This window comes from Schistocerca piceifrons, chromosome 1 (assembly GCF_021461385.2).
Source record: "Schistocerca piceifrons isolate TAMUIC-IGC-003096 chromosome 1, iqSchPice1.1, whole genome shotgun sequence".
In the NCBI taxonomy this organism is placed as follows: Eukaryota; Metazoa; Arthropoda; class Insecta; order Orthoptera; family Acrididae; genus Schistocerca; species Schistocerca piceifrons.
Genome location: NC_060138.1, coordinates 500,817,199 through 500,844,190, shown reverse-complemented (window position 1 = coordinate 500,844,190; position 26,992 = coordinate 500,817,199). Strand labels below are relative to the sequence as shown.

The 26,992-nt window shown below is 43.0% G+C and overlaps 1 protein-coding gene across 1 annotated transcript in view; it reads left to right on the top strand.

Annotated features, from left to right (window-relative positions):
- Positions 1-26,992, top strand: part of LOC124796350 (phosphatidylinositol 4,5-bisphosphate 5-phosphatase A-like) — an 87,922-nt gene that overhangs the window by 2,869 nt on the left and 58,061 nt on the right. The window contains exons 3-4 of the mRNA XM_047260498.1: positions 3,049-3,126; positions 5,960-6,107. Of these exons, the coding sequence (XP_047116454.1) occupies positions 3,049-3,126; positions 5,960-6,107 (226 nt within the window). The remainder of the gene's footprint in view (positions 1-3,048; positions 3,127-5,959; positions 6,108-26,992) is intronic.

Below are 26,992 nucleotides of genomic sequence, written 5' to 3'. Positions count from 1 at the left end.
AATCACTCCACAAAGGTAGTCGTTGTTAACAATCACGTTTGAGTGTCAATTGCATGGAACAGTATCCTTTGCAGTCACCAGTTTGCCTGATCTACAAGAGAGAAAAGAAAATACAGGAATATAAATATATTAACCGCTGTCATATAATGAGATATGAAAGATATATGAACACCTACAGGTGGCCAGTTATGTGAGTCACATCCATCACTCCCACTACATCAGTTTCTTTCAAATCAGTCTTTCACTGCTCTCCTCTCTTGTGGTTCCTTGTGCCATCATCTTCGGGAACCATGTCCCGCACCCATTTGGAGGAACAGCTTCTTCCTCCCGCATCTACCGTTGACAGAGGTCTCTGTCTCTCTGGAAACCCATGGACCATAGACCTGACATGAGCCAGTGACTGAAGGAACAATTGCTTGACAGTCCCCGAGGTATTCACTCCCCATCCATCCCCACTCTCATCACAGATAGGCCCTCGCGAGGATCTCAGCCACCAAAGCCTGTGAAGGAGAACAAGAAGAATCGGGACAGGGCTAATCTGATGATCTTGAAGGTGCCAGATCCTCACATGCTGTTGGATTCTGAATTAATGCTCATCGATGTGGTTTCATCCGTGTCAGGGACAGGTCGTGATTCTGGGGTGTGACTGCTCCTCCTGGCCCTTCACAAGTGCTGGACACCTGTAATGTGATAATTCAGTGGAACTGTAATTGGTGTTACTGTTACCTGCTGGAAGTACTCCACCTGACTTCCTTCTCTTCTGCAATTTGCTTTGCTCTATAAGAAACACACTTCACTGATGACTATTCCTCTATGCCCCAGGTGCAGTGTAGTGCATTGTCAGAACTGTACTGGCGCTGAGAGGGCATCTGGAGGGGTCTGTACATTGGTTCGCACAGATGTCATTTAAATCTGCCTTCCTCTCAATACCATATTGGAAGCAACAGCAGTGCAAGTGCAAACGACCTCAACAATAACCATTTGCAATCTTTATTTACCTCCAGGCAGGCCACTTATTTGCACTGAGTTGAACACTAATCCAACTACTAGCCCACTCCCCTTTTCTAGGAAATCAGTATGCACCATCCCCTTTGGGGGAGTACCACTTAGTCTGTTACAGGCCTTCTAGTTGAGCAGCTTCTTACCGCCTATGACCTGTATCCTCAGTGATGGTTCTCCTACCCATTTTATTGTCTCCATGCTCCTTTTTCAGTCATTGACCCGACGTTCATCTCTTTCCCAAATCTCATGGCTTCAATAGATAGGTCACTATGTGACAGTATTTGTGACAGTGGCCACTTTCCAGTGATCCTGTTGCTTCCTTGGCACTGCAAGGTGGACTGGCCATCATGTTAGGTGTTTTGAAGAGCAAACTGTCAGTTGTACGCCTCTTGGTGTTACCTTCACCTCATCTGTTATGTTGCATCAATGAAGTTCTGCAAGACGTCTCAAACACGATGCTATGCTGCTGTAACTACTATTCCCCTTTCTACTTGTCCTCTCTTTTGCTGGATGGTGCCATGGTGGACCAAAGACATTGCAGTAACTGTTCATGATCACTGAAGAGCACTGCATTGTTTCAAATAATCTTCAGAAATCAGCCTTACCACATTTAAGTGACTTCATACTATGGCTCGCTACCTTAGTAAATGCAGCATGAAGGAACTCGGGGAGTGCGACATCATCGCTGGGAACATGTATCGTGTCTTCTCTACATATTTCTGTGTGGTGAAACTTCTTGGTGTTTATCTGCATAAATATACATAAAGTGCTTCATACAGTCTTAGTTGCTGCATGATCACAAGCAGTCAGCACGAGAACATAATGGTGTGGATTTTTCAATGGCACCATCACCCCAAGGAAATTTCGTCATTTGGGAAAACAAAAAGTAGCTAATGTAAAATTTATTTTAACATGAACTAACCATCTGAAGATGAACCTGCAACGGCACTATTTAAATAAATAAATAGCATTGTAAAAAGTGACTGGATGTTGTCATCTTCTGTGTAAAAGTCAATCTATATTTTGTATACAGCGATGGCCACAGAATATCAGCTTTCAACAAAAGTAGCATAAAGCTAAAGGTCTGTTTACAACTCACTAAATTGAAGAACTGTTGAGTGTCATAGACACACACACAAACAAGACTGCAAACTTCACTAGCTTTATAGACAAATCCTTACACACACACTGTATTGCTATGAGAACACAGAGCCATGACTGCAGTTCATAAGGCGACTGAAATGAGAGGTTCTGGTAGGTGGAGTGAGCACGGGAAGAAGAGGCAGGAGAGAGGGTTGGGGAATGGTGATTCGCACCTTAGGAGTAGTATGATGAGGGGGAGAGTCTCAGATGTAGATGAAAGCTAACTGACTTTATTTGCAGATACATGCAACCATACCATACCAAAGTTCAGTATTTTATCTCTATTTTCAGATAGCATTGCAAAATTTGTAAGTGTTGACCTTTTTAACACTATGATGGTGCAAGAGACACTTGCTAACAGTTTGAAGATAAATTATTTTTTAAAAAAATTGTCATCCAGTTAGTATAAATTTGGTGGTTGTACAATGTAAAGTATAAAGATTGTAAACGACATTATTTAACATCTTTAAGTAAACTCACCTAGGTAGCAAAGAAATGTACTGTGGAAGTCTACACAATTGTATGAAGTAGTGTCAGTTTCAAATAGCATCAATTCACATGAAAACCTAACATCTACTCATTATTCACCATGAAGAATGAAGAAAAAAAAAATTGCTGCACTGTATCATAACTTAGTGATAATTTGACTCTGTAAAACTATAAAAAGTAGTCTTTATTTAGTATTATCTCCAGAATGGAGAGGTAATGAGAATCTATATAGTGTAAATTTCTATTAAAAATCATTTTGATTATGTGTGATAGTTTCCTTCCAGCACAGTCCACATCTGAAAGTATTTGTTCTGTGTCCACTGGCCTCATTACTGTTCACATTTGGTAATGTTATTTTTGATTCTCTTAAATTTCAGTTTTGAACATATAATTCCTAAATTTATTGTGTTGCAGTCTTCAAGAAGTTAAGTCGCAGCCTCAGAACATTCTGATGGATGCCATATTTGATGATCCCTGGACCAATGTTTTCAAGTAAGTCAGCTTTGCTTGTGTAGACTTGACAGTCTTTCTCAAAATTTTTTGTTCCCTGTTTCACCACCAGAGAGAGTAAATTTCCAAAGACAATGAAACACTTGCTCTTTTTTATTTCTGACTAAGAAGCCAAATACAAATTTTTATAGATTTAGCTTTGAAAATGCTTTCATAATGAAATAATTTCATGAAAGTGGTAATCCCCAATTCTGCTTCCTTAGGGAGTTGAATTTCCAAAAACACTAAAAACTGAGAAGTCAGATTCAGATTTTTATAGATGTAGCTTCAAGAATACTTTAGTAATTCTGTGATGATGATTTACTTTCAGAAAATCTTTCACGCACTACTTTTCTCTATAAGCAGTTGAATTTTCAAAAATACTGAAACAGTTTGTTGTTGTTGTTGTTTTTTTATTTTTGACTGAGAAACCAAATACCAATATTCGTAGTTCTAGCCTCAAGATTGCTTCAATAATGATATATTTTCAGAAAACTTTTCATCCCCTAAGGAGTCAAACTTCGACTGATCTATTCTTAAACAATGTTTAAAATGTAGGATCCACACCCTCACCAAATTTCATGATTTTTTACGCTTAGCAATTTTGGGTGGGTGGTAGTGGGTCAGTCAGTCAGTGAGGACATTGCCTTTTATATAGACAGTTAAAAACACACTATATGCTGATATTTTTTAAAAATGGAGGCACATTGTGCATTAAACATGTAGCAGCAATCAAACATCAATGAGCATTTTTCTGTCTGCCTAATAATACATTGCTGCTTTTATTCACAGTGTAACATGTGTGCACCTATGTCTCACCTGAATAACTTGCTTGGTATTTAATTCCAGTGCTTCAGTTTTTCATAAACATTGAATGTAATATACTCTCTTCACAACTAAGTTTTGTCCATTGTGCAAGATCATTTACTTATTCTGTCATTTTTTAAAGCCAAGTTACATGGGGAAATAAAATTTTTGGAGAACTATTTTGCTAATGTTGAAGTTCGCTTTGTGCCACAAAATTAGTCCAGTTTTACTGTTCATAAAAAATAATAAACAGGACTGTGATTAAAGTTATCAGGGGAATGCTTATTGTGGACATTTGGTGACTTGATCTTCAAGATAACAACTTTAACCATCATGTCCCTCCCGTCATAATTTGCAGACCATTGAGTTGACTTAAATTCCCTGGAAGTCTGTTTTGTTGCCTTCTTTGTTACTGTTGCTCCTTGCCACCAATAATTTTAATGAGAATAGAAAGCCAGTGTGCTTGTATGCCAAGATCATTTCCACATTTGTCATTCCATACATACGAGGTAATTACCATCGCTGGTACATGGTTGTATCCTGTCATGGGACCAAGTTGCTGGCACTACTTGATATACTTGCACAGACTCCAGGAAGCTCATAGATAAATTTTTGAACAACTATCATAGATAGTATTAAGGCCTAACTATCAATGAAACAAGCTGTTCATTTAGTACTGGCAGTAGCAGAACAACTGTTTAGCTGAATGTTTTCCTTTTTGTCAAATCAGCTAGATCTTCGAGGAGCTGTTAGCTTTATCTATCCAAGTAAAGGATTACAGGAGAAAAAAGACAAGCCTTGGTACTCCTGTTTATGTATTTTTCCATCACATTTGTCAGCAGCAGAATCCAGCCTGAGATAAAATAATGATAAATGTTATGTTAAAGTAGGAGAAAATTATCGCAGTGATGAGCAAATTCAAATTAACGTGTGGATTTTTATTTCTGCATGTCTCTGGAAGGCTACTTACTATTAGAACAAAAGTGCTATAAGGATAAGATTGTCCTGGAGCACTTCTTTGGGGGGAGGGGAGCAGTAGGAAAGGGCTTACATGTATAAAAAATGACAGATATTAAGGGCAAATCCATAATTTGTGGAAAACATGAAGATGAATATTGGAATAGAGGCTTTTGAGGGAAGAAGAATCAAACAGAGCTACGGGTGAAACAAGGAAGGTGAAAAAGCAGCAGGGGACAGGATAAAAGAGAGAGACAAAAGAAGAGTTTGTGGAACTGAGAAAAGAACAATAAATTTGTAAATTTATTTATATACTGTATTTATAATTATCACTATTGCTTGTCATACTTTTGTCAGCAAATTTCACTCTTAACCAATGTTTTGTTAGTATTTTATTCTTCTATCTGATATTACTGCTGACCTTCTAAGAATTCGATGCTTGAGTGATACTCTGTCTTATTCTTTCTTTCCTGTTTTAATTTATCCCATATGTTGTGTTTTTCAGATATAGCTGCACCATAGAGGAATGCATTAGTCAGTAATTAAAGCACTGTGTCATGTGACTGTGAAATTGATATTGAGAAGTGTACAAAATATATCTCGCCCCCTGTCCCTCCCCCTCCCTTCCCCTCCCCTCCCCTCCATCCTCTCCATCCCTCCTTTGTGTGTGTGTGTGTGTGTGTGTGTGTGTGTGTGTGTGTGTGTGTGTGTGTGTGTGTGTGTGTGCGTGTGTGTGTGTGTGTGTGTGTGTGTTTTTTCACTATTAAGCTATTAATATTTCAGTCATGACACTGATATTCACCAGTTATCATAAGTAAGTCCTCAGCCAGTTGGTACTATTTTCATTACCCCATTCTTTATTCTTTTATAAAACTATGAAATAAATCAAATATAAAAATAATGCTGAATTTTGTGACTTACAGTTCATTTCTGCAATGTATGCACAGTTATTTACTAATTACTTATACTTCAAACAATTTGAAAAACTGTGCCTGTTGGAATAACTATTAAAGAGTAATGTTAAGTATCATTAATGCTGTTATTGTATTGTTTTTATTTTTTTTATTTTTAGAGATGTATTAACAAAACGTGACTACATAAAGGTGAAGACCATAAGACTCCAAGGAATTCTTCTAAGTTTGTTTTGCCTTAGAAAACATTTGCTGCATGTGAGAGATATGGAGACACAATACACAAAAACTGGTTTAGGAGGTATCTGGGTAAGAGCCATTTTCTTTTCTTTCATTTGTTGAGGCATATTAAAATGGGAGAATTGGGTTGTCAGTGATTCTATTACTAAAATGATTGACATTATTCACGACTTCATTTGGTGCACCTTTGTCTTTTAATTTAGTAAACTATAATTTCATTGTTAACTCATTCTTGTACATACCTGTTAATTTATGAAATAAGAACTTTGATCATCCTTTAGTATATAATTTTTGCTGAAATAGTGTCCACACCTGAAAGATGATACATTAATGTCCCATCATATGCATACTGGGCTTGCTACTTATTGATTTCCTGAGATTAGACTACTTTGGATAACTAGGTTAGTTTTGTCTGCAGTTACCAGCCTGTGGCCAAACAGCACTTCTGTGCAGTATTAGCAGTAGTTGCATTACTGTTTGTAATGTATTTTTGTATAGTTGAAGTATAGAGCCATCAGTAAGCACATAAGCAAGACAGAACATTGCTACGTTTGCGACAACTCTTTCTTCATGTGTAGGATACTTCTGTGCTGTGGCCGAGGGAGCCATGCCAAATAATGTGCCCCAGGCAGAAACAGCTATGAACTTTATTTACACTCAAATGGAATACAACAAAACAAGTCATTCAGACTTGAATACACAGTACTTGGTTCCAATCCACTGGTAGGCACTGATGTTGTGCTAGGAAACTACTTACGAGGATGGCAAAGGTGCATCTTTATCAGTGATGAGCAGTAGGGTTTGAGGATGATCCAGGAGAGATGTACCAGCGAGGTGGAGGCTCATAGCCAGCCAAATGTGGATGTGGCTGTTGTGGAGAAATAGCTCCCTCAGATGTACTGATGAGGTGGCTGACAGAGGAGGGTGCAAGGTTAGTTGCACACAGACAGGCCACAGGTGTGACTGATGTCAAGCCCAGCATGGAGAACTTCGACTAGATGTAGAGGGATGGCTCGGGTGTGCCTCGAAGTGAGGGTGTCAGCAGCCAGTATGAAGAAATTGAATGAGGATTGGATTGAAGACTCAGACATGACTCCAAGGAGGCAACAGTGCTGATCTACAGAAGATCAGATTGAGGAACCAGTTTTTGTAGTTGGCATGATGCCCCAGAGTGACTCCTGGCAAGGACTGGCTCTGATGGGCTGGGTGGTGTCCTTTATAGCTGCTCAGCAGAAGAATACTTCTACGATGATCAGCTATTATGTGATTGCAGTGCAAATTGCAGCACCTCTTGTGGGACAACAAACATGATGTGCTTGTATTTGTGGTCAAATTGTTTACCCTGCATGTCTGTGGTGGTTTTGGCAGCAGCCCACAATAAATTCCTGTATTGCATACCAGTGGAAACCAGGGAGGGTACTATAGGTACACATGGAAACTGCATCGCTACATTTTCCTGGCTTATTACACTGTGCCAACACTGTAGCTCTACAAGGAATTGGGGGTTGTGTTTGGTGGTATGATTGAGATGAAAAAGGTGACATACTGAAACATCACATTTGTTTTATGCACGTTTTTAAAATGTTGGGTTTTTATCAGAAGTTTGATCCTGTGTAGTGCTATCACAGTTCATCACAAGATGATTGATGCCTCTCTATTAAAGCACATAGTTTTTCTGCTTACAGCCAGACTGATTGAGGAACAATAATTAGATTGTGCAGATACAGCTGTCCAAGTGCTTGACAGGTCTTCATGCGTTACATGAAACCTTATAAGTTTCTTCATATGTATTCCTTGTACATGCGCACTAAATAAATGAGAAAGTTACAGTGTAACAGAAATTGTTGTAAAATCACGAAGGATAGTGATACAAAAGTGTCTTGAATTAAATGGTCACACTTCACCTAACGAAAATTACAGCATGTGGTGTTCTTAAAGGTTCCCTGTTTAAGTTCTGTATGAATATTAACAATCTTCCATCAGATACTGCAAAAGGTCAAGTTTGTTTCATGTGCTGCAAGTATTGTGATACATGGCAAAGGAAATATAATTTTTGAATGAGCTGCTAACGAAATTTTTATTGAATAGCTCATATACTGTCATTCAACTAAGAAAAGTTTATCACGTACACTTCATACTTATTACCCAAGTCTAAAAGGAAACACCTTACACCTACTATACCACATATTAATAAATTATTAGAAAAAATTAGATGGACTGGAAAGACTTAAACAGTGTGGAAACTGCCTCTTATGCAGCTATTAAGGTTAAAGCACTACTAATTATTTCAGAGAAAGTATTTAGAGCGGCTTAAAGGATATTGAGGTGCAAAATCTTCTAATTAATTTTGTGGATAAATCTTTTCATCAGCTGACTTAAAGAAATAAGGATGCACTGTTGAAAAGAGTTGAGCATTCACAGTACGCACCTGAAAAGTATTTATGGAATATCAATCCTCTTATGGATAATAATGGAGAAGAACACATTGTTAGCTATTGTTCTTTTGTGGAGCTTAATTTTTACCTGTCATCCAACTGAATATAGATTCAAGAGGTGAGAAATTCAAATAGTTGAAAGATACCCTTCATTGAAATGGGCCCTCCCCCCTTTTTGTAAGGTGAATTGAATATCATCCTGAAAAAGCTTTGTAAAATACAAAAGTGAGATTATCCTACTTGTTCTTACCCATTCTTGATGCCAATAATTTGCTCTGTCTTATCTCTTTTCACTACCAGGCCATATTCCATGGTTAAATAAAATAACTAATTTTTCATGCTTGTTGGACTTGATTATTCATAGCCAATTGCTGATGACAATAATATCTTTAGTTCATATGCAAACATTTTATTTAAAGAAATATTTATAATTTAATATTGAACCACGCACACATTAAAATTCAAGCCTGCTAAAATTCTTTGTTTTAAGATTTATATAGCAATTTTGAAAGCTCTCATTCTCCTCTTTCAAACAAACATTTTACTTTGTCCAAAAGCTTAATATTTCAAAAGTTATTTCTATTCAAAATTTATGTATCTAGAATTTCCAATCTTAAAATGTAATTCTTTCCAAAAATGTATGCTTTTACAAAAATATGATACTAGTTTATTAATTATGCCAATTAAAAAAAATTCCATTTTCTAGAAAGATCTTGGTGAACTTCAGGGATCCCCTTGCATATTAAAACTTCTTCCTCATAGACACAAATTATTCTACCATTCTCTAATTATAAACACGTTTACTTCATTTCCTACTATAGGTACATATCTTTCACTTTTTCCACCTTTGTCTAAAACGTAACAATCCAAACAGTGGAAAGTCCTGAACGGAATAACAAAAGTAGGGAAAGGATAGATAGCTACTCATCACACACAGGGTGGATTTGAGTCACAGACACAATGTATAAAAGACTGCTGATGTATTAAACTTTGTCCGAAGTATAAAAACAAACACACACACACACACACACACACACACACACACACACACACACACACACACACACACACTCATGCACACAACCATGTATGAGTTGTTTGTGCTTGTGTGAATGTGTGTGTGTTTTGTATTTCAGAAGGATTTTGTGCCAAAGCTTAATATTTTAGCAGTATTTTTCATTGTGCCTGTCTGCAACTCGGTGCCTCGTCTATGTGGTGAGATACAATCTATCCTTTCAGTAGGTTTAATAGTTCTGTTCAGGGTGTAATTAAAGTCCAGGAACACTTCCAATTATTTATTGCACAAGAACTAAACATTTTACAGATGTCATACATACTGCAGTTTGAAGAGAAACTCTGAAAGTTTTTTTTACAAACATTCAATGTGCGAACCATGGTGACCCAGCAGACGTCAGTACGGTAATCAAATTCTTGCCATACCAGTCCCAGCATGGCATCGTCGACTGTGGCAGTCACTTCCCGTATTCTGTCCCAGAGCTCTGCTGCATCACGTGGTAGAGGCAGTACATACACCAGATCTTTAATGTGTCCCCACAGAAAAGTCACATGGGGTGAGATCTGGTGGTCGGGGAAGCCATTTCATGAAACAGCTGTCCGCTTCTGTTGCATGGCGGATCCTTCGATGCGGCAGCACTGTGTGGTCAGGTACCCACTAATATCACAATGAAAATAGGGTTGACCCCCATCCTGCTGAAAGATGAATGGAGAGTCCAGTTGCATTTGAGGCATCAGCCATTGCTGCAACATGTCCAAATAGGAATATCCAGTAGTGACAGGGCTCTCAGCGAAGAAGAATAGCCCCTACAGTTTTCGATGTGACAAGGCACAAAAAACATTTACCTTTGGGAAATCACGCTCAAATTCAATGCATTCGTGTGGGTGCTTTGTACCCCAGATTCGAGAATTATGCTGGTTCACTTTCCCATTAGTGTGAAAACTGGCTTTGTTGCTAAAAATTAAGCGATCAGCAATGCCATCCCCTTCCTCATTCAGTTTTTGCAACTGCGAACAAAACTCAAAACATTTGTCATCGTCGCCAGTGAGCTTTTGCACTAGCCACTTCGAGTTCATGGGATGCATGATGCACTGATTTCTTTGGACTCCTTATGAATGTCTTTTGTATGCGCTCCACATTCCCTTCACTCGCTCTGGGACGTCTGCTTCTCTTTGCCAGACACAAGCAACCTGTCGTAACAGATTTGTTGTGCCATTGGTAAATGGCCTTCCTTGTTGGTAGCTTCTTACCATAGTTGGTTCTAAACATCCATTGAACAGCTGTAGCACACTTGTTTTTGTCAAACACTGAAAGCTCACTCTGAACCTGAATTAGCCGTGTTTGCGACTAGTGCTGACTATCAGCAAATTACCAGACTGTGCTGTGGTGGTACTCATGGGGAAAAAAAGACTTCCAGGGTTTCTCTTCAAAATGGCATATGTATAATACCTGTACAATGTTTGGTTCTTGTGCAATAAATACTTGAATGTGTTCCCGTACTTTATGTACACCCTGTATTTTACCTTCCTGTAATACACACATCTATAAATAGGTGTCATGCACACAGTAGCAGTCAGTCAGGGCCAAGAAGTGAACTCAGACTGCCTTGTTCAGTATTTAATCATGTAAATTTCAGTCAGTTAGTGTTTGGTGATGAACCTGTGAAGTAATATGTTGGTCACTCAACACTTGGTAGTCATAAGGAATATAACTGTAGTGAGTCTGTACAGTATCATCAATTTTGCATTTAGCAAGCATAATGTAATGTTCTAAGTCAGTGCTACCACTTCTGAAACTTCTGTTAATTGGTGTAGCTTGATGATCTGTTTTACAATATTGGTATTTAAGACATATCAAGATAATTGATCATCAGTACTGAATATAGTGTTTATAAATTTGAAGAGAATGGAAAGAAAGTCTTACAGTGTCATTTACATATATTTAACAAATGTTTATTACATCAGATAAACATAGGAGTAAGGTTAAAGAATATGTGGGAGGCTTGTGTTTGAGTCATTAGTCTTCTGAATGATTTGCTGAAACCCATCACGAATTCCTCTCCTGTGCCAGCCTCTTCATCTGAGTAGCACTTGCAACCTGTCAACTATCTGCTGGATGTATTCCAATCTCTGTGTTCCTCTACAATTTTTGGCCTCTACAGCTCCCTCTAGTACCTTGGAGGAAATTCCCTGATGTCTTAGTAGATATCTTATCCTGTCCCTTCTCATTGCAGTGTTTTCCACATATTCCTTTCCTCTCCGATTCTGTGTAGAACCCCCTCATTCCTTACCCTATCGGTCCACTAATTTTCAACATTCATCTGTAGCACATCCCAGGTGCTTCGATTCTCTTCTGTTTTGGTTTTCCCACAGCCCATGTTTCTCTACCATTCAATGCAGTGCTCCAGACATACATTCTCAGAAATGTCTTCCTCAAATTAAGGCCTATGTTTGATACTAGTAGACTTCTTTTGGCCAGGAATACCCTTTTTGCCAGTGCTAGTCTGCTTTTGATGTCCACCTTGCTCCATCCGTCACTGATTATTTTGCAGCCTAGGTAGCAGAATTCCTTAACTTCATCTACTTCGTAACCATTAGTCCCGATGTAAAGTTTCTTGCTGTTCTCATTCCTGCTACTTCTCATTACTTTTGTCTTTCTTTGATTTACTCTCAATCCATATTCTGTATTCTTTAGACCAGGGCTTCCCAATCTTTTCAGCTGGCGGACCATTTCTACAGTCGAAAATCCTTGGCGGACCCCTTCTACAGTCGAAAATCCTTGGCAGACCCCTGGTCAATCAAGAGCACAGTAACTTTAAATTGCAGAGTGAAACCCATGGGAACGGAAAGCTTCTTAATGCAAGTGCCATGATCCCAGTGGACCCCCCCCCCCCCTGAAGTATCAATAGTCTTTGGAGCTTCTTGTGATTTTTCTTCCTTTGGTCGTCCTCCTCCTCAATCATTTCAACTCGAAACTTCCCTTGTAGTGAAGGCGATGGAGAAACCGCACCCTTCTTCAATGATCTTGACTTCAGCCACGGATCCATGTTAGAAGTAATAAACTGGTCAAAAATTGACTTATGAAATAGGTAGTGCACTGACAAAGCAAGTTTCACATTTAACGATGCCTGGAGCCGCATATGTGCCAGCGAGCGCTGTGATTGGTCGAAAAACTCGTTTAATTGCCCTTTTTTCATTCCATCGAGTGAAATATATAATAAATAGCGTATACCTTCGTTGTTTTAATACAGATCTCAGAAAAACAGCGGAATTTTAAATCAGAAACTTGCTTATATACATTTGTGAATACGCTTAATTCTTGTAACGTCTTTTTTGATTTTCGGTAATTTAATTGATTTATTCTAGCTAAAGTATTATTTTTGCCATGAGTGAGAAGTGCCTGAGTTGCCGTAGAATTGTTAGTTCCGGGGTTTGGTGTGATGGATGCAGTAGTTTTTTTTTCACTGGGGGGACTGCAGTGGCATGGGTGTTGGGAAAGTGGATCAGGCTCATCAGTGGTTATGTAGGATTTGCAGCAGAAATAGGAAGATAGTGGAACAGGAGGGGAAAACTGCTGCCCTTCAGGCTGAGCTAGATCAGGCTAGGGAAGATCTGGACAGGTTAAGGAGGGAGAAGGGCAAAGAGAGGTGGGAAGTGGCAACAGGTAGCAGAAGGAACAGGCCTAGAACTAAGTCTGACAGTTTCGTGGTGAATGTCAAAAATAAGTTTGACCTGTTGCTTCAGTTAGAAACTGATGAGCCTCAAGCAGAGGTAGGTGTAGACAGGACACAACAAACTTTCAATAGGAAATTGAAAAAGAATGTAGGAAAGTCATCGACAAGGAAGAAAGTTTTGTTGTTAGGCAGTTCTCATGCCAGAGGTGTAGGCCAACTTCTGCAGGAGGAATTAGGACCAGAATACCAGGTCACAAATTTTTTCAAACCAAGTGCTAGTCTGGATCAGATGACAGAGGATTTAGGTTCACTCTGTAAAGGATTTACCAGGGAAGACACCGTGGTTATTGTGGGAGGGCCAGGGAACATCATCGACAGAGATCCTCGGTGCAGTATAGAGTGTGACCTGGTAAAGATTGCGTCGGCATCGAGACACACCAATGTTGAATTTGTATCTGTCCTGAGACGCCATGACCGGCCTCATTTGAACTCTTCTGTTGGGAGAGTTAATTTGGAGTTGGAACGGCTGTTTGGGTCGGGTGCGGGGGCTCATATTGGTGTGGTTCCTGTTGATTATCTCAGTAGGTGGGACTATACCAGGCACGGCCTACATCTCAACAGGAAAGGGAAGGGGAAACTGGCTGGGGTAATAGCAGGAAATTTAAGGGGGGGGAGGCACTGCCATGAATGGTAAAATACCAGTGGTTACAGGTGTTGGAGCAGCACCTTTTTTAGGATAGGTAAGACAGAAAGATGTCAAGTTCTACGAGAGGTCAGGATTGAAACAAATCTTCAGTTTAGGAAAGAAATTAAACAGCACAATTCTAGCACATTGGATCACCAATCACAGCTACCAATTATAAATTTTCACCAATCACCAGAAATTTTATCTCCACCAAGTTGTATCTCAGTCCTAGGTAATTGCATTGATGAATTAAAGTCACCCAACCCAGTTGACATAATCTGCCTCTCTGAACACCATGTGACCACTGGTATAGGAACTAGGCCTAAGCACAATGAGAAACTCAGACAGGAGAGTACTGCAAATGTTAGAATAAGGAAAGGTTCTCATAAAAGTATAATTAAAAATAATGTAAGTATATTTCATCAAAATATTGGGAGTTTAAAGAATAAAGTAGATGAGCTTCTGGTTTGTTTAGAAGATTTAGAAGCTGAGAATGAAATAGATATACTATGCCTGTCTGAGCATCACATTGTTACTGATATGGATAAGGTAAATGTAAGTGGATATAAGCTCTCTGCACATGTAATGAGAGAAAATATGGAGAAAGGAGGAGTTGCCATATATGTCAAAAGTTATCATTGTGCAAAAAGTATAGAAACAAAAAAGTTTTGTGTAGAGAAAGATATAGAAGCATGTGCCTGTGAGCTTAAATTAAATAAAGGCACATTTATAATTGTAACTGTATATAGGTCCCCATCAGGAAATTTTCATCTATTTCTGAAAAATTTGGACTCCAGGGGGAAGCAAATTATTATTTGTGGGGACTTCAATGTAGATTCTTTGAAAGAGGGTAATAGGAAAAATGACCTTGAAGTATTACTCGGTTCTTTCAATTTGACACCCGTTATTGATTTTCCTACTCGGGTGGTAAAGGATAGCAGCTCACTGATAGATAACTTCTTTATAGACCAAGATAAGTTTAACCAGATAAATGCTCAGCCTGTTGAGAATGGTCTTTCTGATCATGGTGCACAGCTAGTTACAATATATGACATAGCTCCATTCAGCAATACTAAACAGTCCCCCAAAGTAGTACGTTCAGTCAACGATTTAACAATTGCGAATTTCAGGGAAAGCCTACAGCAGTTAGACTGGGATGAGATGTACCGTGAACCTGATGCCAATTTAAAATATAATTTATTTCATGACATTTTTGTAAATGCATTTGAAAACTGCTTCTCCAAGAAAATAGTTAAATATACTCATAAGAAACCTTGTAACAAACCATGGCTTACTAAGGGTATAAAAAGTCTTGTAACCGGAAAAGGGAAATGTATCTGACAGCAAGAAAGAGTAGTGACCCAGAAACTATCAAAAATTATAAAAACTACTGTGTTATATTAAGAAAAGTTATTAAAACATCCAGGAGTATGTGTATCATGTCTGAAATCAGCAACTCTGATAATAAAATTAAAACAATTTGGAATATTATTAAAAGAGAAACAGGTCAACCAAGAGCAGAGGAAGACAGTATTACCATCAAATTGAATGAAAGCTTTACGAACAAAAAGTCAGAAGTTGAAAATATTTTTAATAATCATTTTCTAAATGTTGTGGATATAGTAGGATCCAGGTGTTCATTAGAAGATGCTAGGCTGTTAATGGAAGAGGTCATACCTATGCAATTTGATACAATTGAAATCTCACCCACTTCTCCCTCTGAAATTAGGAAAATAATAAACTTGCTTAAAAGCAAAAACTCACATGGAATTGATGGCATTTCCAGCAAAATACTAAAAGCTTGTTCTCAACAGATAAACAGATACGTAAGATTCTCAGCCACCTGTGTAATAGCTCTCTCGAACAGGGCATTTTCCCTGATAGACTGAAATATGCTATTGTTATACCTTTGCATAAAAAGGGGGATAGATCTGATGTCAATAATTACCGTCCAATCTCCCTTCTAACAGCTTTATCCAAAATTTTTGAGAAAGTAATGTATTCAAGAGTAGCTTCACATATCTGTAAAAATGAAATACTAACAAAATGTCAGTTTGGTTTCCAGAAAGGTTTTTCAACAGAAAATGCCATATATGCTTTCACCAGTCAAATTTTGAATGATCTGAATAACCGAACACCACCCATTGGGATTTTTTGTGATCTCTCAAAGGCTTTTGATTGTGTAAATCATGAAATTCTGCTAGACAAGCTCAAGTATTGTGGCATGAGTGGGACAGTGCACAAATGGTTTAATTCGTACCTAACTGGAAGAGCGCAGAAAGTTGAAATAAGTAGTTCTCGTGACATACAAAGATCAGCACATTCCTCAAACTGGGGAACTATCAAGAATAGGGTTCCACAAGGGTCAGTCTTGGGTCCTTTGTTGTTCTTATTATATATTAATGACTTGCCATTCTATATTCATGAAGAGGCAAAGTTAGTTCTCTTTGCTGATGAAACAAGTATAGTAATCACACCTGAGAAACAAGAATTAACTGATGAAATTGTCAATACTGTCTTTCAGAAAATTACTAGGTGGTTCCTTGTAAACGGACTCTCACTGAATTTTGATAAGACACAGTACATACAGTTCCGCACAGTGAATGGTATGACGCCATTAATAAATATAGACCTTAATCAGAAGCATATAGCTAAGGTAGAATATTCCAAATTTTTAGGTATGTCCATTGATGAGAGATTAAATTGGAAGAAACACATTGATGATCTGCTGAAACGTTTGAGTTCAGCTACTTATGCAATAAGGGTCATTGCAAATTTTGGTGATAAACATCTTAGTAAATTAGCTTACTACGCCTATTTTCACTCATTGCTTTCATATGGCATCATATTTTGGGGTAATTCATCACTGAGGAATAAAGTATTTATTGCACAAAAGTGTGTAATCAGAATAATAGCTGGAGTCCACCCAAGATCATCCTGCAGACATTTATTTAAGGATCTAGGGATATTCACAGTAGCTTCTCAGTATATATACTCTCTTATGAAATTTGTTATTAACAACCAAACCCAATTCAAAAGTAATAGCAGTGTGCATAACTACAATACTAGGAGAAAGGACGATCTTCACTATTCAAGATTAAATCTAACTTTGGCACAGAAAGGGGTGAATTATACTGGCACTAAAGTCTTTGGTCACTTACCAAATAGTATCAAAAGTCTGACAGATAACCAACAAGTATTTAAGAAGAAATTAAAAGAATTTCTGAATGACAACTCCTTCTACTCCATAGAGGAATTTTTAGATATAAATTAAGGAAAAAAAGAAAAAAAACAAATATTAAAAAAATTAAAAAAAATAAAAATAAAAAATAAAGAAATACAAAAAACACAAAAAAAGTAAAGTTGTTATATTAACTTAAGTATGTTGTTAAATTAACGTAATTATGTCATGTATTGGAAAATTCGACTCGTTCCACATCATTACGAAATATCGTATTCATGATCCATGGAACTAGTATTAATCTAATCTAATCCACGCATGCGTAAAAGGTTTCAGCGCATCTAGCGCCGTGATCCGGCACACAAACGACCCCCGTACTGCTGCGAAACAGTCGATCAGGAAAGCCGCATTCTCTGGCACTAAACTGTGTATGCGTTCTCACTTAGGAACCGCAAAGGCTGCTTGGGAATACGACCTGAAGTAAAAGTACACATTTTACACATGAAAAAAAAAATTGTGATGAATTTGATTTTCACATTTTTATTCAATAATTTTACATGTTTTGGTCAAAGGTGGCTGCGGACCCGCTAGAAAGAGCCGGCGGACCCCTAAGGGGTCCGCGGACCACACGTTGGGAAACCCTGCTTTAGACTGTTCATTCCATTCAGGAGATCATGTAATTCTTCTTCACTTTCACTCAGGATAGCAATGTCATCAGTCAATTGTACCATTGATATCCTTTCACCTTGAATTTTAATTCCACTCCTGAAACTTTCTTTTATTTTCATTCATTGCTTCTTTGATGTACAGATTGAACAGTAGGGCCAAAGGATTAAATCCTTGTCTTACACACTTTTTAATCCAAGGACTTCGATCTTGGTCATCCACTCTTATTATTCTTTCTTGGCTCTTGTACCTTGTCATATAGTTTACCCCTATTTTTCTCATAATTTTGAACATCTTGCACCAGTTTACATTGTCGAATGCTTTTTCCAGGTCGACAAATCTATGAACGTCTCTTGATTTTTCTTTAGTCTTGCCTCCATTATCAACCGCAACATCAGAATTGCCTCTCTGGTGCCTTTACCATGCCTAAAGCCGAACTGGTCATCTAACACATCCTCAATCTTCTTTTCCATTCATCTGTATATTATTCTTATCAGCTACTTGGATGCATGAGCTGTTAAACTAATATTGCGATAATTCTTGCAGCTGTCAGCTCTTGCAGTCTTCTGAATTGTGTGTATGATATTTTTTCCAAAAGTCAGATGGTATGTCACCAGTCTCATACATCCTACACATCAGCCTAAATAGTCATTTTGTTGCCACTTCCTCCAACTTTATAAATACTGATGGAATGTTATCTATTTTTTCTGCCTTATTTGTTCTTAAGTGCTCCAAAGCTCTTTTAAATTCTGATTGTAATACTGGACCCCCTATCTCCTCTAAATCGACTCTCTTCAATCACGTCAGACAGATCTTCCCCACATAGAGGCCTTCAGTGTACTGTTTCCATATATCCACTCTCACCTCTGCATGTAACACTGGAATTTCTGTTGCACTCTTAATGTTGCAACCCTTGCTTTTAATTTCACCATAAGTTGTTTTCACTTCCCTGTATGCTGAATCAGTACTTCTGACAATCATTTGTTTTTTGGTTCCATCACATTTTTGGTGCAGCCATTTCGTTTAAGCTTTATTTCATTCCTCAGTGACATGTATTTCTGTATTCATGAATTTCCCTGAACATTTTTGTACTTCCTTCTTTCATCGTCCAACTAAAGTATTTCTTCTGTTACCCATGATTTCTTCCCAGTTACCTTCTTGGTATCCATGTTTTTCTTTCCAACTTCTGTGATTGCTGTTTTTAGAGATGTCCATTCCTCGTCAACCTCCCATGGGGCCCACAGTTCTTTTGTGGGTTGTGTGTGGTATGCACGGGGCCCCGAGCTATTGCAGTCTCCTTTCCTTTCCCTATCCTTACTCTTTTGTCCCTGCCCACTCTTTTCCCTCTTAGTGGACTTCTTTATGATGGCCTGGCTATCCTCCTAGCTTTGTTTAGGTCTGTGCTATTGCTTAGTTTGCTGTTTCCATCTCCTTTTCGGTGTTTTTGGTCCCTTTGGGGTTTGACCACCATTCCCAAAATTTTCCGTTCAGTGTGAACCATTTGGGGATGAACTCCCTACCTAGCTTCCATGGTGCAGGTTCCTTTCCACCTCTCTCCCACCCCCCCCCCCCCCCTTTCCCTTTGCACCCTGGCCCCCCACCTGCTAGGTCACCAGCATGGTAGCCAGTCTGTGTGGTGGGGCTGTTAAGTACCCACTTGGCTGAGCCCCCTGAAACCACAAGGATCACACTGCTAGTACCTGAGCTGTTAATGCCTCGCGTATGCCCAGGAGTCGATGCTCGTCAGTTTGGGGCACCAGAACTCGCGGCAATGGCTGCAGTGCCAGATGGTCCTTGCTGTGTCTGGGTGGCACCCACGGGGCAAGCCCCTGATCGGAGTGGGTGGTACTAGGACGGACGCCTTGCACATGAAGTGTCAAAAGCTTCAACATCTTGGCCATTCTGTGGCTGTCTCTAAGAGTGGTAGCAGACGTGACACTCCTTCTTCTGATCCTTCAGCCTTCCTCTCCCTGGCCACCCCCTGGGACGAGGGTCAGCTTGCTGGCTTGGGTTGAAACCTTTCCCTCGATCCATCAGTACCTGGTTTGTACCAGGATGGATTGCGTAAGTTTTTCCATTACCAAGCCTTTGTTTTTCATGGAGACGATTGAAGATAAGTATGGCGAAGTGGAATAGAGGAGTAAAATGCAGTCTGGTGCTTTGCTCATAAAGACATATTCTGCTGCCCAACTGATGCCCTGCGTGCTTGTGACCGTCTCGGGGATGTCCCAGTCTCCATCATGCCCCATCAATCTTTGAACTGGGTACAGGGCATTATTTTCCACTGAGATCTTCTTCTCCAAACTGATGAGGAGCTCTGTGCTCACCTTGAGTGGCGGGGGGTTCGTTTTATCCGCCATGTGCAGCGAGGCCCTCCAAACAGTCACACCACTACAGGTGCCTTTATCCTGGCCTTCGAGGGGGATGTCCTCCCAGAGAAGGTCAAGGTAATGGTGTATCGGTGTGATGTAAAACCTTATATTCCACCACTGATGAGATGCTTCAAATGCTACGGTTTGGACACACGTCTTTCCGCTGTACCACTGATCCCCTTCGTGGCGACTGTGGGTGCCTCCTCCATGAGGTGGTCTCCCACCAGTGTGTGTAAATTGTCATGGACATTATTCTCCACACTTGCCTGTATGCCCAATGTTTATGAAAGAAAGGAGGATTCAAGAGTACAAAACCTTAGATCGGCTCACCTACACTGAAGCTCGTCAAAAGTATGACCGCCTCCATTCCATGTCTATGTCTTCTATTTTTGCTTCTGTTATGTTCATTCCCCCTCCTCTTCCAGCTCCACTCCATTTGCCCCATGCCTTCAGCCTCCTCCTCCCTCTCCTACTCCCCCTCCCCGTCAGTACTAATACCCACCACTTCGGGTGCTGCTGCCCTTCCCTTCTTCGGCAGCCGCCAGTACAGGAGCTCCATCCCGTGACTCCTCTTCCTGGCACCCCCATGAAAGGTGATCTACTGCTCCACATCGGCAGTGCGATCCACGGCCAGTGGGCGCCAAGATTGCCCAGTGTAATTCCGTGCCCGCCCTCGCTGAAGTGTGCCCTTCTCTTCCTTCCCAAGAGAAGCAGAAACGCAAGAACAAGGGCATGGCTCCTCCGGTAGCCCCTGAGGTGCAGCTTTCCCCTCCTCCAGTCAATGAACCAACAGTGTCCGACCCCACATACATGGATATTACCCCATACTTATTGGTGACAGATGGTGACTCCAGTCCCTTCTCTTCCCCTTTGGACTCTGGCTTGAGAATCCTCCATAAGAATTGTAATGGGTATTTGCATCATCTTCCAGAGTTGCAGGCCCTTCTTTCCTTCTACTCTGTCGCTTGTATTGCTCTCCAGGAGACCCATTTTGTCAATTCTTACTCACCTGCCATTTGTGGGTTCCGCACTTTCTGTCAGAACCGAATTGGCCCTTTGTGGGCTTTTGACGGTGTTTGCACTTGGAAGCCATTGCTGTCAGTGTCCATCTGGCCACTCCAATGACAATCTGTAACCTCTACCTCCCACCTGACAGGCCGCCCACATCCCAATCCCTCACTGCCCTTCAACAGCTCCTTTCTCCCTTCCTGCTATTAGGGGACTTTAATGCCCACAACCCTCTTCGGGGTAGTCATATGACTACTTCCCTGGGCAGGAGAGTTGAAGCTGTTCTGGCAGGGCTTGACCTCTGTTTAGTAAACACAGGTGCTCCCACACACTTAAATGTGGCACACGGCACTTTCTCTACCATTGACCTCTCCATCTACAGTCCTGGCCTTCTTACCTCCATTCAGTGGGGAGTCCACGATGACTTATGTGACAGCCACCATTATCGGATTGTTTTGACCTTCCTTCAGTGTGTCTCACTTCGTCACCCTCCCAGGTGGGCCATATCTAAGGCTGATTGGGGTGCCTCCTCCTCTGCTCCCATCCCCCCTGTATTGCCCCATGACAGTGTTGATGAATCTACTTAGACTTTGACTGCTGGCAACCTTTCAGCAACCCCTTCTTCCTCAGGTTCCCCATGCCGGAAGATGGTCCCTTGGTGGACTCTGGAAATTGCTGCAGCCATAAAAGACTGCCGCTGTGCTCTTCAAAACTTCAAGCGGCACCCTTCTACTGTTCTTCTTCAGGTCTTTAAACTACTCTGCACCCGGGCCCACTACCTAATCAAATCTCAGAAACGGATTTATTGGGAAAGATATGTAGCTGCCATAGGACCACATACCCCCTCTTCACAAGTTTGGGCGAAACGCAGGCAAATTTTTGGCCACTGTGCTCCCACCGGGGTTGCAGGAATTTCTGTGCATGGTGTTGTCCTTACTCTAGTACCTTCCGCCGCGGAAGTCGAACACGCGGCAGAACAAATGGATGTGGTCAGCCCATAGAGGGCTCCCCCTCCGCGGAGGGTATTCCGCGCAGCGAGGGCGCCACCGCTAAGTCACGTGCAGACAGCGGCCAATAGCTGCTCCCTCCGGTTTCGTATATAGGGACCCACTCTGCCCTAGTCCAGCCAGTCTCGTACCCGCTCTGGATCTCGCTTCTATCTCGGCGGTACTGCGTTCTGGTCGTTGCTTGTTGTTGACATTTGCCTGGCTCTGGTTCCGAGTGGATTTACGTTTGGTGTTTGGTGTTGTGGTTTCCACAAGCCTCCGTTGTTTATCTCTTCCTTGTTGTGTCGATCGTGGTCAGTTGTTGTCAGTTGTCGTCGGTCTGTCCGACTCATCCTGTGTTTACCCGGTGGTGCGTACTCGACCGCCGGCAGCTTCCCCGCCTGGCAGCTCGGATCCGCGGCCCAAGGCGTTCCCGCTGTTGGTTGTGGTTACTACATTTGGCGACATGGTAAACAGAACATAGGAGTATGGAAGAAAAATTACTCACTCTCTTAGAGCAACAGCAGCAGCTCATGCGACAGCAGCAGTTGGAGGTCTTACAGACCTCACTGCAGTTGCTCTCGGGCAGGGTCAATAAGCGGGATTCCCTCCCACCTCTTTCCCCAGGTGCCCTGCTTTCAGACACGTTCCCACGTCCGCCGTCGTTCCCACCGTTCAACAACGCAAAAGAGGATTGGGAAACGTACCTGCATATTCTGAGGCAACATTTCACAGCCTTTCAGGTGTCGGATGACTCTCTGCAGCGGTCGTTGTTCTTGTCTTTGGCCTCACCGGACACGTTTTTCTTGCTCCGCAAGTTGGCACCGTTGGCCGACCCCGTGGCTCTCTCCTTTCACGAGATCTGTGTGTTGCTAACTAACTATTATTCCCAGCAATACCACGTGTTTGCGTCTCGCTTGGAATTCCATCAATACCACAAGCAGCCGGGTCAGTCCTACCGTTCCTGGGTGACGGATTTGAAAGGCCTCAGCCGCAAATGCAACTTCACATGCACCAATCAGCAGTGCATGGCGTCATATGCAGATTCGTTAATTCGGGATGTGGTCGTTCAACTGGCGCCCGATCCAGAGGTCCGCACTGTGGCGTTAAAGTTGGACAACCCCTCATCGGAAGACATTCTGCGTATTGCCCATTCCTTCGAAATTGCTCAAGCAGCGAACGAGCGTCTCATGGCGCGGCCCCAGGTGGCAGCGGTCGAGTCCACTTCCCACTCCACTCCTTATCGCCGTCGATGGAGCGCAGTCTCCAGAGGGCACCACCGTCGAGATTCCTCGCTGTCTGACGTCTTTATGGCGTCCGAACTGCCGGTCACCCCTCAACGTCGGCCGCGTGGCCCTCTCCTGTTGTGCCCCCAGTGCTTCTAGGCCCACACTCGAGCTGACTGTCCCCATCGCTGGAAGACCTGTTCGCTCTGTGAGAAAGAGGACCACCTTCGATCTGTCTGTCGTAGCCATTCGACCCGCCCCCGTCCCGCCCCTGCGGGCCACCAGGAGGCCGTCCATGCTCTACACGCAGTCACCCCTCGGACCGACACATTGGCTCAAAAGTTATTCCTCAACCTACGCATCTTTAATGAGGACGTCCGTTTCCAGGTCGATACGGGGGCCACAGTTTCTTTGGTCAATCTGACGACGTATGCACGTCTCGGGTCTCCAGAATTGTCCCCACCCTCTCGGAGGTTGGTCGACGGTTCCATCGCTCTCCGTGGGCAGTTTTCTGTTATGGCCATCTATAAAAACGTTCCCCGGCCCCTTACCCTATTTGCGGTGGACCACCCGTCGGCTTCGGACATTTTTTGACTAGATGTGTTTACACAGTTTGGCTTTTCCATTCAAGACGAAGTGCAGTTCATTTCAACTACGGTTCCATTTCAGGACCTAGACAATCTGTGCGCGTCCTTTTCCTCCCTGTTTTCGGCAGACCTGGGCTGCGCTTCAGATTTCCAGGCACACATCACTTTACTGCCGAACACATGGCCTCGCTTTTGTCAGGCTTGGCCTATTCCGGTAGCTTTCCGTGCAGCCGTCAAGCAGGAACTCGATCGGCTCCAGTCTGCGGGGGTTCTCGAGCCAGTACAATTGGGTGCCTGGGCAACGCCATTTGTGGTCATCAAGAAGCCCAATGGATCGCTTCGTCTTTGTGGGGATTTTGGGGCTACGGTCAACGCTCAGTCTTTGCTCGAAACCTAACCCCATTCCTCGACAGGAAGACCTTCTCGCTAAACTGGCAGGTGGTGAGTACTTTTCTAAGATTGATCTGGCAGAAGCCTATCACCAATTGCCGTTGGATGAGGAATCGCAGGCCATCGTCGGCATCAACATGCCTTTCGGTCTCTATAAATACAAGCGTCTTCCGTTTGGCATTTCCTCTGCCCCTGCAATTTTCCAGCGGTATCTCAAGCAACTTACGCAACCAATACCGGCTTGTGTCAATTACCTCGATGATATCTTAGTCACGGGGTGCATGCGCCAGGAACATCTGGGCAACCTCAGTACCTTATTTCACACCCTGCAGTCTGCGGGTTTACGTTGTCGACTGGAGAAGTGCAGTTTTTTTCAACCGGAAGTGGAGTACTTAGGACATTGGCTCAGTAAAGATGGCATTCGCCCTTTGGACCGCAATGTCGCAGCCATCGATGCCAAACTTATCCGAACTCCAGGTATTTTTGGGGAAAGTCAATTATTACTTAAAGTTCTTACCCCAAGCCACCCACGTCGTGCATCCCCTAAATCGCCTGCGTTGCAAAGGGGTACCTTACATGTGGACTTCTGCCTACGATCAGGCTTTCACTTGCCTGAAGATGATGCTGAAATCTGCCCCTTGCCTGACGCCTTTCTCTCCGGACCGTCCCTTGGTGGTGGTGGCCGCTGCCTCAGCGTAGGGGATTGGGGCAGTCCTGGCACACAGGAATGAGGATGGGTTGGAACAACCTGTGGCATATGCATCCAAGACGTTAACCCCTGCGCAAAGGAATTACTCTCAGATCAAAAAGGAGGCTCTTGCCATTATTTTTGCAGTTCAGAAATTTCACATTTACCTGTTTGGGGTGCGGTTCACCCTCCTCACGGATCACAAGCCCTTAGTGTCACTTTTCGGGCCCCATTCGCACCTCCCAGAACGGACGGCTCAGCGTCTTCAGCGCTGGGCGTTGTCCTTACGTAATTACACTTACACCATCCGCTATAAGCCCATCAGTCAACACACTACTGCAGATGCCTTGTCATGTCTCCCAGCAGGACCCGATCCAGCGTTCGACCAGCAGGAAGTCCTGTGCTTCCACATCGACTCTGCCCGCCGGGAGACTCTCGATGGATTTCCTCTGACAGCCACGCAAATCGCCGCTTCCATGTGCAGGGACCCCATTCTGCGGCAAGTCATCCGCTATGTGACTCACGGTTGGCCTCCCTACCTTACCCGACGTTTCAAAACTGACTTCAGCCCGTGGCGTCACGTCTCACACAGACTTTCGGTGATGGAGGACGTCCTCCTGTTGTCCACGGACTCGGACGCCCATCGGGTGATAATCCCTCCGGACTTACGCCACCGCGTCCTGCACTTATTACATCGCGGACACTGGGGGATGTCTCGCATGAAGGCGTTGGCTCAACGACATGTCTATTGGCCAGGGATCGATGGAGACAAAAGTCCTCCACAATCTTTCGCGCCCTGGCCAACACCCGGCCAACCCTGGGACAGGATCCATCTCGATTTTGCAGGCCCCTTCTTAGGCTCCATGTGGCTCCTCATCATTGATTCCTATTCTAAATACCCATATGTGGATTGCATGGCGTCCACCACCACTGACGCCACCCTCACCGCCTTGGGCCAGGTGTTGGCCATTGAAGGCCTTCCTCAGATGTTGGTCACAGATAACGGGCCCCAATTCATGGCGTCCTCGTTCCAGGCCTTCTGCTCCGCTAACGGTATCACACACATTTGCTCTCCCCCCTTCCATCCTTCATCCACTGGCGCGGCAGAACGCCTGGTCCGCACTTTCAAACAGCAGCTGATGAAATCAGTGGAGCCGTCGGCCACCACCTCGGCCCTCACCTTGTTTCTAAGCACCTACCGCACTACACTGGTGGCTGGTCATAGTCCAGTCGAACTCCTTCACAGTCGACAACCTCAGACCCTCCTCCACCTGCTGACACCATCCCCTTCTGGGCCCCGCTCTCGCTCCTCCTGGCGCTACGCCTCGGGCTTGGCCGTGTGGGCCCGCTCCTATGGCAGCACACCTGCATGGACACCCGCTACGGTGACAGCGGCGACCGTACAGACACACAGAGGGCTCGAGCGTCGCCACCGTAACCGACTCCGCCCTCGGGCCCCTGCCTTGGTTCCTCCCCCACCGCCTTCCCTGCTTCCTGGTGCGGACACATCCCTCGAGGTGGAGCCCTTCCCTTCAACCTCCATCTCCTCACCGGCTCTGCAGGCACCCCTTCTGCCTCGCCGGGGTAAAGAGACGCCCACTGACCCCCTGCCCTCTGGTGACACCTTGATGGATGCCGCAGACAGTCTGCCCTCCCCTCCCCCAGTGGTCCCTCCAGACGTCTCACAACCCGTGCCTTCGTTCCACCCGCCTCAGCATTGTCCGGAGCATTTCCGCCCCTATGCACCAATTTCAGGGGGGAGGGATCTAGTACCTTCCGCTGCGGAAGTCGAACACGCGGCAGATCAGATGGACGTACTCAGCCCATAGAGGGCGCCGCCTCCGCGGCAGCTATTCAGCGCAGCGAGGACGCCACCGCTAAACCACGTGCAGACAGTGGCCAATAGCCACTCCCTCCGGTTTTGTATACAGGGACCTGCTCTGCCCTAGTCCAGCCAGTCTCGTACTCGCTCTGGATTTCGTTCGTATCTCGGCGGTACTGCGTTCTGGTCGTTGCTCGTTGTTGACATTTGCCTGGCTCTG